At 42.3% G+C, this 19,412-nt stretch overlaps 1 protein-coding gene across 1 annotated transcript in view; it reads right to left on the bottom strand.

Moving 5' to 3' along the window:
• The window catches only part of FNDC1 (fibronectin type III domain containing 1), a 102,686-nt gene that overhangs the window by 39,445 nt on the left and 43,829 nt on the right, over nt 1–19,412 (bottom strand). Inside the window, exons 5-10 of the mRNA XM_003898350.4 lie at nt 17,530–17,736; nt 10,775–10,873; nt 8,811–8,928; nt 6,747–6,934; nt 5,882–5,989; nt 2,411–2,599 (exon numbers count right to left, since the gene is read on the bottom strand). Of these exons, the coding sequence (XP_003898399.2) occupies nt 2,411–2,599; nt 5,882–5,989; nt 6,747–6,934; nt 8,811–8,928; nt 10,775–10,873; nt 17,530–17,736 (909 nt within the window). The remainder of the gene's footprint in view (nt 1–2,410; nt 2,600–5,881; nt 5,990–6,746; nt 6,935–8,810; nt 8,929–10,774; nt 10,874–17,529; nt 17,737–19,412) is intronic.

Genomic DNA, 19,412 nt, shown 5'->3' with positions numbered 1-19,412 from the left:
GATTTTAAAGAATTGCCTGTCAAAGAAGAAACTCAAAAGTGAAAGCGGAGGTGAGACAAAGTATGAAAAACAGCATATGGAGGCATTTCAAATCAGTAGTCATAATGGCTAACTTTTAATTCCTTAGAACCCTGGAAATGTGTTTTCGCAATGATAGCATTCTTTTTAAAACTTACATTTTGCTTTAAGTAACAAATATAGTCCTAGAAAATATACGTGAATTAAATCTCTATCTGTTGAACCAGGTTATGCCACATCTTATTATGTGAAGTAATTCTGAAATGAGTACTTTGAAGTAACTCATTTATTTTATAAATGTAAAATCTTATATAGGATTTTCTTAATATAACTAATTGTCAATGTATTACAAATGCATTATAGCCATCCTTAATAGACAAGAAACACAAGCCGGAGTTTTTCCCAGCCATCCCATTACTGGGGATATACCCAAAGGATTATAAATTATGCTGCTATAAAGACACATGCACACGTATGTTTATTGCAGCACTATTCACAATAGCAAAGACTTGGAATCAACCCAAATGTCCATCAGTGACAGATTGGATTAAGAAAATGTGGCACATATACACCATGGAATACTATGCAGCCATAAAAAAGGATGAGTTTGCGTCCTTTGTAGGGACATGGATGCAGCTGGAAACCATCATTCTTAGCAAACTATCACAAGAACAGAAAACCAAACACCGCATGTTCTCACTCATAGGTGGGAACTGAACAATGAGATCACTTGGACTCAGGAAGGGGAACATCACACACCGGGGCCTATCATGGGGAGGGGGGAGGGGGGAGGGATTGCATTGGGAGTTATACCTGATGTAAATGATGAGTTGATGGGTGCAGCAGACCAACATGGCACAAGTATACATATGTAACAAACCTGCATGTTATGCACATGTACCCTACAACTTAAAGTATAATAATAATAAATAAATTAAAAAAAAAAAAAAAGAAACACAAATACACCTGGTGCAAATTGCTGAACAATCTATACTCAAAGTGATGGGGAATGTGTGACGAGCAACTGATTTGTAATTTTTAAGGCATTACACAAAGTTCCCTCCTCCCATAACATGTCCTTACCTGCTTCCTCCTTCTTGTTTAAAATTCCATTAATAGTGGACACATTTATAATTCTCAAATAAGGCTTCAAATAAAAAACTCCGGGGATAGGCAAACATTATATTAAATGTACTGTAATCACCCTGTCTTCAGAGCAGACTGAGGGAAGAGATTCTATAGGGGAGAGGAACCTATATTGCAGTGAGAGTGCCAGAGGGGCAAATGTCATCCATTTCACAGATTTTTCCATGACAAAATTGTCTAATATTGCAGTCTACCATGGGTCTTCATAGCACACAGTGAAGGAAAAGCTGCCAATATCCAGCATAAATGTGAGGAAGTAGAAAAGAAAACACGGTCCAAAAACACTCCCCTCCAGTTGTGGATCTTTATTAATGTGTTTGGTTTGGATATGGATCAGGTGAGCTAGACAACTGACATCCTTCTGGGTACAGCTGCACTCCCAAATGATGGAATACAAACCACAAATTTTACTTTAATCTTATTTTTAAATTTTACTTTTTTTAAATTTTAGATTCAGGGCTTGCACGTGCAGGTTTGTTACGTGAATATATTGCATCATGGTGAAGCTTGGGCTTCTAGTGAACCCATCTCCCAGCCAGTGAATACTATACCCAGTGGGTAATTTTTTTTAACCCCCACCCATCTCCTGTCCTTTCTGCTTTTGCAAACTAAACATTTTTAAAGCTACATAGAAATTGAAGAGAGCTAACAATGAAAAATGTCACATTACCATTTCTTTTTTTTTTTTTTTTTTTTTTCTCACTCTGTCGCCCAGGCTGGAGTACAGTGGCCGGATCTCAGCTCACTGCAAGCTCCGCCTTCCGGGTTCACGCCATTCTCCTGCCTCAGCCTCCCAAGTAGCTGGGACTACAGGCGCCCGCCACCTCGCCCGGCTAGTTTTTTGTATTTTTTAGTAGAGACGGGGTTTCACCGTGTTAGCCAGGATGGTCTCGATCTCCTGACCTCGTGATCCGCCCATCTCGGTCTCCACATTACCATTTCTAAAAATGTTCTTTCCCTGTCACCACAAGCCTAAAATTAATAGTGATGTCAGATTAATCATATAATTAATACATTAATCATACTGCAATAACAATTAATGTTATCAATAATCAACAACATTTTAATCTTTGAGAAGACTAATTTCTAAAGGGAACACAAAAATATTTTAAAAATCAATATGCAAGTTGGCCTGGAAAAATCATCGCTGAGAAGTTCCGAACCCAAGAGCATGACTCAAAGTAACACAAAACAAACAGCAGGAATGGAGAGAGAGAGAAGACAGCCACAGACACACGACGCTTACTTGTTGGCACAGCGACAATGAAGGCTTTGGAGTGAGGTCCCAGGCCTCTCCTGTTTGCGGCCCGGATCTTGAAAAGATAGCGTTCCCCAGGCTGCAGACCATCCACCAGGGCAGAAGTAGTGTCTCCACGATAGGTGAGGGACTTTGCTCCAAATGGTTTGAGAGCCGGGGCGTATGAAAGAATGTATTCTGAAATGATTTGGCAGATGGTTGGAAGGAGGAAACTGAAAACAGTCCTGTGTCCAGCAGGCAGACTATAAGGGCAGGACGAATTAGCACGTGCATTACTAAAATGAATACACTAGCAATGCACGCCAAGTCACCAGCTGGAGCCTGAAGACACAGCAGAAGGTGAACTCACATTCATTTGGGCAACCAGACAGGGCTGTGTATTTAATTAGCTGGCACTTTGCTATTTTAAGCAAATTAAACATATGAAAGCCAGGAGGCCAGTCTTCATACAATTCCCCCCAAATTTACACACCGTTGAGTTTCTAAAATTGTATTTATTTACTAATTTGCTATGATCGATATGTCCTGATAGAATAAACTAAGGAAAACGAAGTGACAACTGCTAGGAATGGATCCTGAATAACTTCTGACATCTTCAAGAGTTTCACTTTATTAACCTGGGTTATTTCTGTTAGCACATTTAGCCAGAAAAATTCCATATTTGAAATATAATTTTGTTTTTGTAGGAATTAAAAAAGTTCTTAGTATGTGCTGATAAAGATATTTCACAGTATTTTAGAGCTGTGAAGAAAAGTTGCTAAGTAATAGATTTATGTGATATCTAATGTTTCCATCTGTAATTGGCTTACTCTGTAGTCATATAATAGCCCTGAATTTGGAAAACCATAGCAAATTCAGTCCAAGGAACTAAAATATGTCTATGCTCACATGGAAATATGATAACATAAGGGCATCATATTTTAAAAAATAATTTTCACCTTCAACTAAAAACTGTCATGCCTATTTTCCTCTCAATGAACCCAAGATTTACAAAACATCAAATTAATATGAGTAGGGTCTGTGCATGGTGGCTCATGCCTGTAATCCCAGCACTTTGGGAGGCCAAGATGGGCAGATTACTTGAGGTCAGAAGTTTGAGACCAGCCTGGCCAGCAGAGTGAAACCCCCATCTCTACTAAAAATATAAAAATTAGCCAGTCATGCTGGTATGTGCCTGTGGTCCCAGCTACTCGAGAGGCTGAGGCAGGAGAATCACCTGAACCCGGGAGGCAGAGGTTGCAGTGAGCTGAGACTGCACACTGCACTCCAGCCTGGGCGACAGAGTGAGACTATGTCTCAAAAAAAAAAAAAAAAAAAAGAAAGAAAGAAAAGAAAAAGAAATGAGTAAGAGTAAAGAAAAGTAACTTGAATCACAGAAAAGTCAACAATTATCAGGCGCATGGATGATCTTTTATTTTCCCTTAGCTCCAATCTTTAAAAAGTACATTCATTTAAAAAAAAAAAAAAAAAAAAGTTTCAACCAAAAATGCTTTTGCAGCATTTGTCTGGAAAAAACACAGCATTCATTTCTCATTGAAAATCAACAAACTCGTCATTTGTGGTGGTCAAAAGTAAGAATTAAGAGAACCCATTGTCTATAAAATTTTGTGATTCAAATTTTAAAATAAATTAAATCCATGTGGAAAATCAGTTTAGCCATGTCAAAGTATATTCTTCTATTATGTTTTATTTCTCGTACATAGAAAATGCTCCGATGTAATTATTAATTTTAATCTCACCACTACATCCTTATGAAAACTACCTAAGCAGGGTTAAGATACGCGAGCTTTTTTGGACATAAAAACTCAGTTGCAGTTATTATTTCTGTCAATATTTAATTGACTACCATGGAACTTCTTTTGCCAACGAACTGTAAATATCAACTAAGATGACAGAGAGAGGAAGAGTACACAAGTTGCATGGTAACAAAGTCACTAGGGGTGCAATAATTACCTTTTCATTTTTCAGCTAACAAAAAGTAGTTAGCAAAAAGTCTTTATTCAATTTTCAGAGGTCTTCTCAGCAGCACAACAATACTTAATAGAGAGGAAGTTAAAAGTTCAAATTGTCATAAAAAGAATGATTTAAAGCAAGCTTGTTCAACCCGTGGCCCACAGGCTGCACGCAACCCAGGATAGCTTTGAATGTGGCCCAACACAGATTCATAAACTTTCTTAAAATATTATGAGATTTATGCATGGCCCTTTTTTTAAAAAGCTCATCAGCTATCATTAGTGTATTTTATGTGTGGCCCAAGACAATTCTTCTTCCAATGTGGCCCAGAGAAGCCAAAAGATTGGACATCCCTGATTTAAAGGGACCAAATTAATATTTTTCTCTTGTTGTGGATCTATTCCAATGGCAAAAAGAGAGAGAGAGAGAGAGAGAGAGAGAGAGAGAAATAGTACAATCTATTCTTGAAAAAAAACAAAAAGTGAAAATCCATTAAGTATAGAAAATACAGTTCCACATCGACCTTCCTTAACTTCTATTATTCCATGAAAAGACATCCTACGTGTCAGCAAACGTAGTTTTGGATGAATATAAAAGAGAACCATTCAGTTTTTTCAATTAAGAAAATCTCAAAGGAGATTAGTAGTAATTTTCTGGATTTCTTTAAGCTTACACAAACATTTTATAGTTTCTGGATATATTAGACTTAAAGTTGCCCCTCAAAGCTAATAACAATAAAAAGTATTTATTTCTTGAATCAAACCTCCATTCCTTTCTATTCCTAGAGTATATTTGCATAGGCAGTGCCAGGAAAAACTTCAGCCTAGCTCTTTAAAATGTCTCCAAACAGATTCTGAAAGGTTCTTAAATGCTTTTACATTAACAATAAAAGATTTTTTGTGTGTATTTAGTATTCTCAACAGACTATTTTAAAATTTAACTAGTTGTGAATGCTTTACTCTATTTTTGTTCTTTAAAATATCTAGCTTTTTGCTATTTTGGTGTTATGTTTTCCTTGTCATCAATAAATACATAAACAAACAAATGGTGACAAATAGGGAATAAATCCATTTTCCAGCAATTATTACTTGAGCTTTTCAAACCCATTAAATGGATTCATGGTCCCATGAAAGATATTGACGGCTCTGCAGGATTCCTGCTGACCTCTGCGTTTGTGATCTTCCTAGCACAAGGAAAAGACTCATAGCATGAAAGCCAGGGTGTTGTCCAGATGGGAAAAGGTTATGCTGTCACACCCATGCAATGAAAAACATCCTTCCCAACAGCAACAGCAAAAAGCCTTCAATGGATGAAAAGAATAGTCACTTTCGTGACTGCTTGGATCTTGGGCAATGAAAATCTTGTAAGAAATATCCTTGTCCCTTGGGTGAGCACCTCTTAGACGTATGTTGCTTCCCTATTTCTTTTTCAGTCAATAAAGCCGTAAGCAGAGGCCATGTTCATCAGAATCAATGCATCTTATAGTTTAGGGAGTAAGATTCCTACCTTTCACTTTCCCCTCAGTCTCTGGTAGCGCATCCCAAGATACAGCGACAACCGTAGGTTTGCCATTGACAGGCCAGACGTTCAAGTTTTCAGGAGCTGTGGTAGGAGCTACAAAATGATAAGGAATGAAACATTTTTAAATGCCTTAGTGGACATTCTAGATGTAAATAGCACATGGTCTCTAGGTACACTTTTTTTTTTATTGAAGAGCTACTGTGTTAATTTTTATTATACCTGAGAGAAAATTCCACACTGGTTCTTTGTGTAATATAGTGATTTATGTCAATACAACCAATTCATTTAGTGAGTTTAGACATATCTAGGGAAATTGTCTTAGTAATTCAGAATTTCTTTCATTGCCAAATATTGAAATATACTAAGAAGATTAAGCTCCAGTTCCAACTTCATCTTAATACAACTTTGAAAGACATAGTTTAAGAGAAAAGAATGGTAGCCTTGGATACAAACCAAAATTTTTCCCAGAATCAAATGCAGCCTCAGCCTCAGGAAAGCAGAGGCTCTCCTACATGCAAGAGCATCCATTACCCAGGGGCATTCACGCATACAATGGTGACTGATACATGCTACACACTGGGATTTAATGTGCTCCACATGTCAGAAAAACAGAACAACAGAACAACATGTTAGTGGAAAAGGCCAACAAATGGTAAAACATGGACCCAAAGAACAGTTCCTTAACTTCTTTGCATGTATGGATAGAAACTCTACCAAAATGTAGGGTTAATGTGACTTTCAAAAATGCCCATGCTGGCCTTTGTCACTGTTGGCATCTTACATTGTCTTTAAATCGTATTTTGGGTGTAATTCCCAAATTGAAAATTCAAAGGCCATTTCAAATACAGACCAGATTCTGGTGTTCTTTGGAAGACTGACGTACTCCATTTGCCATCTCTTTCACCCTGTGAAATACGGACTGCAAATTCATACACGGTGTCTGGAATCAGGTTCTCAATCAGCACACGCCTGTTAGCGATCTGCTTATAATCCCACCTGGCCAATTCCCCCTTCTCTCGATAGCGCACGGTGTACTGTCTATAAGAAAACACAACACAATGATCTATCAAATTCTCTGCAACTCAACACTAGATGCCTTGTTTTTCCTTCCTCATAAGTGATGACTTTGGGAGGTAAGTAAGAAAATCAAAGAGGAGAAAAATCTAAACTTTTGACTATGTGACTGGCTCAAAGAATCTGCTTAAGTTCCAAGCAAAGTTGTCTAAAGTAGGAGGAAAAAACAGAGCTTAGTGTCTTTTCAAGACCAAAAAATCTTATACTGCTCAAAAGAGCAAGCAGAGATTATAAGGGGAAGGGAGAGAAAGGAGACAGCTTTTATGAGGCAACTACATTATCAGGGATGTGTGTTAGTGAGTGTGAGTGTGTGTGTGTGCGCATCTGTATTTGTGTCTACTCGAGGCATCAGTAGAGACCTGGCCCACGGTTATCTCAGCTCTCCAGAAAAGAAAGACAAAAAGACTCATTTCATCCCAAATCAGGCATGTTTTCCATAGGTTCAGGAGGAACGGGAACATGTGGTTTTGAGTAGACTTACTACCATGAAAAGGAGCGAAAATGTGAAACAGAGCAGGACAGAGGCACCTACAAAAGGAACTGTGGTGCATGGTTATTGGGGGAGAAATACGCTATGACCAAATATGGACAGTTCAGCAACCCCTGACAGCAGACACCCTCGACAGTCTAAGAGCCACAAACACCATTTATTTGATTCCCTTTCAAAGAAATTGTCTTTGTGGCCTCTTTGCAGTAGACAGCATTTGATACATTTAAAATGTGCCATTTGTTATACTGAATATGTCAGGAGAAGATTTCAGTTGAAGACACAGCACACCAATTAACACAACAGTTCTGCTAAGAAAATTCAAGCCTTCTCTGGTTTCAGCAAGATGTTGAGTGGTAAAAGGAACACTTCGTGCTGATGAAGGCCACATGGCTAGGGAGAGAATCGCTACAAATCTTCCGAAGTCTTTCAAAAAAAAGGCAGATATCTTTTTTACTAGCAGACAGTGGAGGAAACTATGTATCTAATATGAATAATCATTTATATATATGTATGTATATATATAATGCCATCATCACATCCCATTCATTTTAAACTATATTCCCCTTTCCTGGTTGCAGAGAGGTTGAAAAATTAATGCATAATAACCAGGCCACCATATCTGTGGCTTTGTCTTGGTTACTTAATGTATTCAGTCATAGAACTAAAATTTTGATGGCTATATTAATCTACCACTAACTAGAAATGATGTTCACTAGTAGCCTTTTAACATAAGAATATTTTAACCTTATGATTGGTTTGCCTTTTATTGCTATTGCAAATGAATATAAAAGCCAGAATAGCATCACATCATGGTTTAAGAGAAGATAAGTGTTACGTGTAAATGAGCCAGACCTGAAGCAAGTCAGTGTTTAGCAAAGTCTAATGAGGAGCTACTAAGTATAAGGCATTAGACATTATCCACCACTCTACATAAAGTCCATCCTACAGTGACTCTTCCTGGATCACAGAAGGAACGGTGAGACTCCTCCCAAAGTGGACCCTGTGCATGAACAGAACATCAATGAGAGAAAGCAAAACACAAATAGAGGCAAAGAAAGAAATGGAATCTAGGAAATTTCCAGACACAAGATAAATCACTGAGCAAGTGAGATGTGAGTTCCTGCTGTGTGTACTACATACGAGGCCCTGGTAACATCTGATTTGTGGGAAAAGTGTGAGCACACTTGGGATTAACTAGGTTGTCATAGAATATTTACCATTCAGCTATTCAGCTACAAAAGAGGCCAGCATTCATGTAAGTCAGAAAATAATATCATTAAATACATGTCTTTTCAGGGCCAGAAAAACCCCATCTCTCATATATAAAGACAAATAAATAAGCAAAAGTACCTTGATGCAACAACTTTCTTCTGTTTTTCTAGAACAGGATCCACCCAGGACACAAGCACAGACTGAGATGACATAACTCGGACGCTTATGTCATCAGGTACATCCAATTCGTCCTCTTCTGAAATGACAATGAGACCCAGAGAAAGGCTTTCTCTCACAACAGGTTCTGCTCTGAGCTCCTCAGTCCTTGACAGGCCATTACTCACCCTGCATAAGTTTTAGATTGCTTGTGTGTAATGTAGACAAAATGAAATTGATAGAAAGGTAAACAATTATTTGATTAGTCAGTGTAGAAAAACAAAAATCTCCATCTTGCATTTCTTAAACACAGGCTAAGAAATGAGCATTTTGGCCGGGCGCGGTGGCTCACGCCTGTAATCCCAGCACTTTGGGAGGCCAAGGTGGGCGGATCACAAGGTCAGGAGATCGAGACCATCCTGGCTAACATGGTGAAACCCTGTCTCTACTAAAAAATACAAAAAAATTAGCCTGGCGTAGCAGGCGGCTGTAGTCCCAGCTACTCGGGAGGCTGAGGCAGGAGAATGGTGTGAACCCAGGAGGCAGAGCTTGCAGTGAGCCAAGATGGCTCTACTGCACTCCAGCCTGGGCGACAGAGCAAAAACTCCGTCTCAAAGACAAACAAAAACAAAAAAGAAAAAAGAAAGAAAGACATAAGCATTTCACTTTAAAAGCTGCCCAACCCAATCGACATATAAAACAGTACAAAGGGGATGCTTTGCCTGGGTGAAAGATGGTCCAAGTAACTCAGTGCTTTCTCAATAAACACTGTTAAGTTTCTGGAAAATAATAACATTTTTATGGAAAGCAAAAGTTTAGGAGAAGGAAAACTCTACTCACATTTCCTTGACGACCATGGCATGAAATGAAAATTCTGGTTCAAACAACTGGAAGATTCACATTGGGTTTGATGCCCTCACATTTTAGAAGGTGTGAGTCCAAGACAGATTAAAACGTGTTCAGATATGAACCAGAAGTCAGTTTGCCAATTTCTTACAGAGATTTATCTTTGTTATCAATAGAACATATCACAGCCACAAAGCTTATAGTCTCACTTCAAAAGACTCACAAGACATCTTCAATATTACTCTGTAGTCTCTTGGGGTTTTTTTGTTTGTTTTAGTTTTTTGTTTCATTTTTTCTTTTCACTTTTCAGGAATCATATTTCAAGAGGATGTGGATTTTACCACCAGCAGGGGAAGGTGAAAATATTTAGCCTTCTAGAAAAGTGATATAGGGACTTATCCTATGGCAGCAAGTCATCAATAGTAAGAGTGAAACATCGTATTTGTGGAACTTCATACAGTGTAAAAAAGTATAACTTTGATTTTTTGTTGTGAACTCATGAAAACAATTATATTGCAGATTGCCTCTTTAAATTAAGATATGTGGTCCAGAAAAGGTACCTGTCATTTGTTAATGTATCAGGAATATAGAAAATGTCTCTGAAAGGACGTGGGAAATGTAACCATGTGGACAGTGATCAGGCTCTCAGCAAACCCCTATGATGCTTTTTCTGAGGATTCTCAATGTCATTTTAATGCAGATATAGCTAAAATAATATGTGTGTGCTTATCTTGCATGCACCACCTCCTGCCTGCTCTTCCTTCTCTCTCATGTCGTTCAGTGCATCACCCAAGGCAATTTAGGCTTGAGCCAGACTGCACCTTTACTGGAATGAACGCTTGGCTGCTCCTATCACAGCAGATCTACTGCACAGTGAAGTGGTTCAAAATAAACAGTGAAATGTATTCCATCACAAAAGCACTCTATCCTTTGCATATAAAAGCAGCACGCTTACACCCAAAATGTGACCACGTTTGCCCTGTTATTTCTTTTAGCCTCAGTAAAATTCATGTAATTTATCATTCAGCCAGCATCATTTGGAAACAACATAGCGTTCATACCAGACTATGGTTTGACCAAATGCATCCTTAGAAACATACCTGAGATCTTTCGCTTTGTTAGGGCAGCCCTGTAGACTGGTTGGCTCCGGCCCTGGGAGTTCATGGACTGCAGGGAGACGACATACACGGACTCTGAGGCTGTGGACCAGGGAGTGAGGGATGAGATTCTGGTTTGGATTTCTCAGAAACACACAGCCCCTGGGGGTGGAGGGGGGTTCTGCATTCCTCCTCCCCTTCCCCTTTTTCCATTTTCTCTTTCTGGGGGCATTCCCACTTCTTGAGGACAATGAAGGGCGAGCCCAAGAACTGCAGGAATTAAACTCAAAAAGAACACTATTATATTAGAAAATGGGGAACCGATTTTTACCAGTAATTCCTGAAAAATAGGTTTCTACCTCATCAGCATCAAAAAGAGATAAACAAAAACAAAACAAAACCATCAGAAAGAGATAAATGCTTTAAAAAAGAATAACACGTTTACCCACATAATTCCCCCAATTTCTTTCTACTTCCAGAATTGGTAAGAGGGGGTTACTGTGTTTTTAATCTGTTACCAGAAAGAAAGAAGAAAAGAATAGCCAATGTGCAACATGAGTAGCCCAGGTCTTTCTTTCCCTGTGGAATGCTGTGCCCTTCAAAGCTCAAATCCTCAAAACAGAGTCTCTGAAGATTTACTAACAGCACATGGAAGCCTTTCAATGTACCCCTTATTTCTGGATGGTTCTCTCAGTCAGTTATTGCCCCCACCCTCTGAGGGATCCCACTAGCATGCAACGAAACCCGAACTTGAAAATTGAACAGTTGGTCCTTGAACAACACAGGTTTGAACTGTGCAGATCCACGTTATACATGGATTCTTTTCAACCAGATGCAGATAGGATTGTATTCCAGAGATGTCAAACCCGAGCATAGGGAGGGCCAGCCTTTGCTGTATGTGGATTCTGCAGGGTCTTGAGTCTGCAGGGATTGGGGTATACTCAGGGAATGCTGGAACCAATCGCTGTGTATACCAGGGGCCATTGTAGTTGGAGAAAAAAAAATGCAGTGATGGAACAAAACTTGTCCTCTCAATTAGTATGGAATCATAAAGTCTGAGACCTAGGTAAAACCTTTTTTATTTTTTATTTGACCTTCTTATCTTATAAATAAGGACATAAAGCTCTAACAATTGAGTGACTTGCCCGGGGTCACACATTTAATAACTCATAATCTATCCTGAATCCAAAATTGCTAATACCTCACACCAGACTCTCTGACCAAGGCTCCTGTTGTAGCTTTAATCATTTCAAGAATAAAAATGTGGCAATCTGGCCTATATCTAGTACTGATAGTTATAATATCAGGTAGGACCTAGGTCAGTTAACGGAGGTGACACTAAGATCCTAAGGGGAGCTGAGAGCACGCACTCTCTCCTTCAGGCACTGCACATGTTCAGATGGCAGCAGGAAATCGCTCTCTTGTCTTTACAGGCATGTTGTGCTAAACAGGAAAGAAGACTTGTGTTCAAAATTCTCACACAGAGGGACTGTTTATGGAGAGTGAGCTGCTGTAGAAGAATCAGAGGTTTCAAGGGAAGAGGATAATATTTGACAGCCTGCTCTCTACAGAGAGAACGCGGGTGATACTCTAGCCATAAATGAGTAAATTATTTATACGGAGGCACTCAGCATTCACCTCTTATTCTACCAGAAGATTTTTAAATGTGTGTTTTATAAAAGGGAGGAAATAGTTTGTAACACTTGAATACACAGAACATCAAACTAAGCTTCTATACGGAGGAGTCACTTCAGATCTGTTCGTTACTCGGTGCTATTGACGACGAAATCTCGCCAGAAGTAAACAAACAAATAAACAAAAATAGCCATTCAACCTCACAGTCCAGGGACACATGTAAGTAACTAAACAGGGAAAGCAGTGTCCCATCATTTCTCAAGAACCACCAAGAAATGAATAATTTCCCACAACTGAAATTTGTATGTGCCTTCAATGTATTTCTTAAAGTTCTGAGATTTGTTTTTAATGCCCAGATTTCATGATTTGCTGCACTCTTGAAACTAATCTTGGCCCAAAGTTATCATTAAGAAAAAGTTTTACTCTGCAGTAAACACAATGACAGCTCTCCTCTGTGCTAAGCTTCTCACGTGCACTTCTTCACTGAGTCTTAACAAAGCCCTGCGCAGAAGCTACTGTTGTTGTCTTCACTTCACAGACAAGGATAACAGGCCCACCCAGGTCTGCAGGCACCAAAGCCTGACTCTCAATTACTGCAGAGGAGGGGCAGGCACAGAGCTGAACAGGCCACGGACACCCAGCAAGCTGTCTCTTCCTCATAGAGATATGATGAACATACAATGGTGTCAAGATGACCTCTTTCTGTGCCCCTGATTACTGAATAAAGAGGGGAAATGGGCCAGATGAGGTGGCTTATGCCTGCAGTCCCCAGCATTTTGGGAGGCCAAGGTGGGTTGATCATGTGAGGTCAGGAGTTCAAGGCCAACCTGGCCAACATGGTGAAACCCCACCTCTACTAAAACATACAGAAATTAGCTGGAGATGGTGGCAGGTGCCTGTAGTCCTAACTACTTGGGAGGGTGAGGCAGGAGAATCACTTAAACCTGGGAGGTGGAGGTTGCAGTGAACCGAGATTGCGCCACTGCACTCCAGCCTGGGTGACAAAGTGAAACCCTGTCACGAAAAAAAAAGAGAGGAAATGAAATTCCCAAAATGGCCCCAACGTCATCAGCCCAGCGACCCCAGGAACCCCCAGTCAGTGCCACACTTGCCCACTTCCTGACCTCAAGTGTGTGATGGACGTGGCACAAATGCCCTCCCCCACTCCCACAGCTCCTTGGTGACTTGTAGAAGGAAGTCCCCTGCTCCCTCTCAGCTCCCCATCCTGCAGCCTCCTCTCCCCTGACAGTTCCACGGCCCCTCCAGCTGCAAGTCTTTGCCCAAATGCCACCTTCTCTGCGGGGCCTCTTTTGACAGTCAGTTCAACACTAGGGCCTCCCTGGGATCGCGTCTGATGCACGAGATGCCCAGTAAGACGTGTTTAGTGACAGAGAGTGGCTCGGAGAGCGGCTCTCCGCTGCAGGACATAAGGCCCACCCCTCAAGTTTCCTTAGCATGTGACCACTCTCTGTAGTACCAAGGGTTCTGTGGCCTCTCTGGTATAAACAGTTTGAAAATCCCATGCAGGATAAGTGGGTAGACAGGCTTCCCATGACATGGCAGGTCCATTCCAACACCTTGAGGAAAATCCACTTCAGCCCCATCCTGCACCACCTTTTCCCCGTGATGGGGCAAGCTTCCAGGAGCCCTCCTCCTCACAGTGACCTCTTACATCATTCACGGTAGCAAGTCTAGTGCTTTTTATGTGTGAAAATTTAAGAGCTAACTCATTTGACCAGAAGCCCAAGAGGCTGTCCTGTCCACCGAGGTGGGGACCAGAACCCACCCCGATCTCAGATCCAATATTTGCTTACGTTCAGGCAGCAAAAAACATCCTTCCACCATGTTCAGGTGAGCCAGCAGTTCACTACTGAAGAAATATAAACAACGACAACAACAACAGATCCAGTCAGTTGAAAAACCTGTCGATGCTAAGTGACACTTTAGTGTGCGCCGTTCCCAAAAGGCTCAGAACAAAGCGAGCTGTCCGTTGAAACAAAGCTCCCCTGCAGCAGCGGAGATGCAAAAACAGGAACTCTATTCTCCTGCTGATATGCCGGGCAGAATTTGACCCGCATCACCAAAGTAGAGCCAGCTTACCTGTGTAGGGTGGCTCAGGAAGGAATGACTGAAGGGTATACAAATTATTCTGTGGCATCAGGGGGAGGAGTCTCTAATTCGAGCTCTTGCTGCTAATACTAAAGTCACGCTTGGCAAAGGACATCCAGCTTGAGTTTCTCCTTTTGCTTCCTGCATTCCCTTGACATTTCATGTGTGAGTTTCTCCTTTTGCTTCCTGCATTCCCTTGACATTTCACATGCTGCTGCAGCAGAGGGGTGGCTGGTCTCCTTTGTGTTTGAATAGGTCTGGAGTCCGTACTCTGGGCTGGCTTTGACGCTGTGCCTGGCTCTCTCAGCTGCCTATGCTACCATGTGGAGATCACGCAAAGGCACAAAACTCCATGCGGCCAGCCCGTGCCTGGAACACCCAGCCCGCCTGTACCTGGAACACCCGCCAGGCAGCAGAGTTCCTCCAAGACAGTCTTCAGCAGGTGGCTGAACAGCTACAAACAGAATAGGGACACCCTGGGCTGTAACAGGGAAGGGATCTGATGTGACCATCCACCCAATGTCTCCGCCAGATCAAATCCAAACTGCTGACATGTGGAGTAGAATTTGGCCTGCATCACCAAAGTTGAGCCAGCTTACCTGGACCCAGGGAGCTGGCCTCAGAGGTCCTGAAGAGCACAGAGCTGCTTATTCAGGCTCCTAAATGCATGGTTGTACCTTCTGCAGAGTTAGGCGATCTCAGAGCGCCTAGGAGTGTGGTCTCGCCAGGCTTCCGTCCAAGCCAGTGCTCTGTTTCCACGCGGCTGCTGCCCACCTCGGCTGTTTCCTGAGCACCGTTTCTGTCTGTGCAGGCCGGCAGCTCTCCTCCTAGGCAACTCTCCCCTCTCCTCCCTTACCACGCCCTTGTCTGGTCTCGCCCGTCTGTCTCACTGTCTGCCCATCCCTCTCCTTGTCTGAGGGATTTTACCTTTTAAGACTAAGAGGCCCCAAGCAATGGTTGCCAGGCTGCCTTCTCAGCATCGCCTCCCGGCATAGCACACACACCTTCCCCCACCGCTCCCACCTCCAGCCTCCACACCACAGGGCAGGAAGCTGAGACGCCTGCTTATAAGCAAGGGAAGAGACCCCTCCAGGTAACAGAAGCGGCTCCTCCAGGTAAGGGAAGAGGCCCCTCCAGGTAAGGGAAGAGGCCACTATAGTTAAGGGGAGAGGCCCCTATAGGTAGGGGAAGAGGCCCCTCCAGGTAAGGGAAGAGAAGCCTAGGTCTTGCATGAGTCTTCCAGAAGGCCCAATAAATCACATCCTTTCCCTTGCTTGAGTACTGAACTGATAGGAAATGCCAGAATAGTCATTTGTGGGGGCTGAGAACCTTATGACAGTGGTAAGAAGCAAGCTGGGGAACATGGGGCAAGTATGCTTTACACGGAACCCAGAATTAGGCTCTCCGCTCAAGCAGCCCTGGGCCCTGCGTGTGCTCTCTGTGGCCTGGCTTCCCCACAGGGGCAGAGATGAAGGGCCCAGCCATGCTTACCCCACGCTTCTTCCAAGGCACCAATGAGAGAAGCAGGAAGCAGGGGTGAGACAGCTCTGGGCACTGTCTCCACAGGCAGGAAGCATCAGGCCCGAGGAATAAGTCGATAAGCCTTGCCCCTCACAGAGCCAAGCCTATAGCCGCTATCCAGGCTTATGGATGAATAAGGCCTGCAAAGATCAGGACTCTCCCTCCAGGCTAGAACAAGCACACAATCTCTCCCCGTCACAACAAAGGTTCCCATCAGCATTCCCTGGCCAGTGCTTCCTTTACCCAGTAAGGGGTGGACAAAAGGGAGGATGGTCTGAGTGATAGTTAATACTGAGTGTCAACTTGATTGGATTAAAGGATACAAAGTATTGGCCAGGCGTCGTGGCTTATGCCTGCAATCCCAACACTATGGGAGGCTGATGTGGGTGGATAATCTGAATTCAGGAGTTCGAGACCAGCCTGGCCAACATGGTGAAACCCCATGTCTACTAAAAATACAAAAATCAGCTGGGTGTGGTGGCACGTGCCTGTAATCCTAGCAGCTCGGGAGGCTGAGGCAGGAGAATCGCCTGAACCCAGGAGGCGGAGGTTGCAGTGAGCGAAGATTATGCCACTGTACTCCAGCCTGGGCAACAGAGCAAGACTCTGTCTCAAAAAAAAAAAAAAAAAAAAAGATACAAAGTATTGATCCTGGGTGTGTCTGTGAGGGTGTTGCCAAAGGAAATTAACATTTGAGTCAGTGGGCTGGGAGAGGCAGACCCACCCTCAATCTGGGTGGGAACAATCTGATCAACTGCCAGCTCAGCTAGAATATAAACAGGCAGAAAAATATGAAAAGAGAGACTGGCCTAGCCTCCCAGCCTACATCCTTCTCCTGTGCTGGATGCTTTCTGCCCTCAAACATCAGACTCCAAGTTCTTCAGTTTTGGAACCTGGACTGGCTCTTCTTGCTCCTCAGCCTGCAGATGACCTATTGTGGGACCTTGTGATTGTGTGAGCTAATACTTAATAAACTCCCCTTTATATATATATGTGTGTGTATGTGTGTGTGTGTGTAGCATCTATATACACACACACACACATAGTCCATTAGTTCTGTCCCTCTAGAGCACCCTGACTAATACAGCCTGACTTGCAGTTTCACTCGGCTACCATGTCTCATCTTAATGGGACCCAAGGCCCAGTGTCCTAGGATTCTAAAACAAAGCTTCAAATAACAAAATGACAAAAACAGCCAAGATGACAAGATTAGACTCAAGTCCAGGAAAATGGCCTGACTCGAGTCTGTGCTGTCGGATCAGGAAGCAACTGACAGGCACTAGGAAGGCAGCCTGGGGCTACCATTAACAAAAGGTTAAAATGATGGCGTCCAGGATGGAGACGGAAGAAACAGTAGAGATTCAAATCATTGCAGCACCTGGCAAGTGGACATTACAACTAAAATACAATGCTCTGTCATGAATGAGCTTCTCAATATTGAAATGATCCCGAAGACCATGGAAACATTGAATACCAATGAATATGAAACTCACCTAGCTTTTTAATTTCGTGTGTCCGCTCATCTCTTGTCAGTGGAACATAATTCATCTTCCGGCCACTCTCCCCGTAGCCCAGGAGAAAACCCCGTGATCTGCGTGGACTCTTGGCTCCAGACAGGCGTGGTGCCTTCCATGCAACGGACAGCCTGTCATCTGAGGACCGGACACGCACACGCAAGGGCTTGTTGGGCACTTCCTTTTCTTAAAGAGGGCAGGACACAAAAGTGGTTAGACGGTAGACCACTTAGAGTTTGCCATCATGCACATAAGGTTTCCAGACACTGAGCCTCAACAATTAGCTGCTGAGCATCAAACATACGTTTCTTGGTAACTAATTCTAGTAAGGACATTTTTCCCCCAACGGTATCAATACTCTATCCACATATTCCGCCCCACGTTTCATACCAAAAGGTCTCAAGAAATTAAAACATTCCATGTTGTGAGACTGCCCGCCAGAAATCTTGAATGTTTTACAGTGTCCCTTTTTATCTATTTCCTTTTGTCCCCGTTAGGCCAAAATTATATATTCTCTGGCAAGAGCTAAAGGTCAGTATAAAAATATAGCAGAGAGACATTATGTGCTATTTATAACTCTCCTCCAGAAAGCTTTTTCACTGTAATGTAGAAAAGATGGGCTTTCCTTGACTTTACAATGAATCATTAACTGATTTCTATTTTGGTCCTAATTTTTGTTCCATGTCTAAGTCTTGCTCCTCCAGACAAAGCCTGGTCATGCTACACCATTGCTGCTATCCTCTGTGTCTGTTGTTTCTTTTTTCTTGCTACATTAATCCATTTTGAGAAATCCTCTTGCTAAGCCAATCAATCTCAAGAAACATTCTCACTGTGAACCTTCCCAAAGCAGGGCATTCTGGTGGTCAATACTTAGTGTTTAAAATTTTGCTTGTATACCAAGTAAGAGCTGGTATGTTTGGAAACAAGGGTTACGGATCATGTGACTACCACCTTGCCCTCTTTTAGAATATGCCACTAATCACATTGTAAGCCCTCATTTGGGGATCCAGTTAGGCTAAAGAGCACCTCTTTAATTGTGTAAGGCAGTTACTTCCCAAGCATTCTTCCTCCGTATATACATTAACCCCATCACCAATTCTGACTAATTTTATTAGACTGGAAAATTCCCAGCTAGGCTAACATTTCGACACTAAGACATAAAAACAAAATCTAATATCACAATTTAGCATACTCTTCAAGAACACATAAATCAATAGCCTTTGGAGATGCTGAAATGGCAGACACCTGGTTCCAACATCCTGAATCTAACCAAAAGGAATATCCACTTGTAGATTAGCTGGAGTTACCCAGCCAGTCACTGGGCACCCCATTCCTACAGGCTACTAAGACAACACCATGTCGTGTTCAACAAATACTTTCCCTAATAATCAAAGTCATAATTGTTTTAAAGGTTTTTTGTTTTCAGTCCAGAAGTATAATCCAGTAAAATGAGCAGATCTACTGAGAACACACACACGGGTCTTATGTGAGTCAGCTGAAACATAAATCATTGAGCAGAGACAGCATCCTCTGCCCTGAGCTCTGCTCCAGTCCTGAGACCTTCCCAGCCATGTGTCTGGGGATGGAAACCGCTCCTGGGGGTTACACTGTCCCTGCTGGGCCTTGGGGAGGATGGCAGGTCTCTGCTGCAGGACAAACCGATTCTGACTCGGCAATCCCTGACACTCAACAGTAATAAGCTGCAATAAAAAATGCTTAAAAAGTCTTTGAAATTTCCTGAGGGGCGGGGTCCCTGAGGAGTCAGGAGTGAAGTTCCAAGGACAAGGAGCCTGGTCACAGATGGCACAAGCTCGTTGCCTGCAGTGTCTGCCGGTGGCTCTGTCCTGCACAATGCCAGGTTC

The sequence above is a fragment of the Papio anubis genome, chromosome 6 (genome assembly GCF_008728515.1).
Source record: "Papio anubis isolate 15944 chromosome 6, Panubis1.0, whole genome shotgun sequence".
In the NCBI taxonomy this organism is placed as follows: Eukaryota; Metazoa; Chordata; class Mammalia; order Primates; family Cercopithecidae; genus Papio; species Papio anubis.
This window is presented reverse-complemented; position numbering and strand designations above follow the sequence as displayed.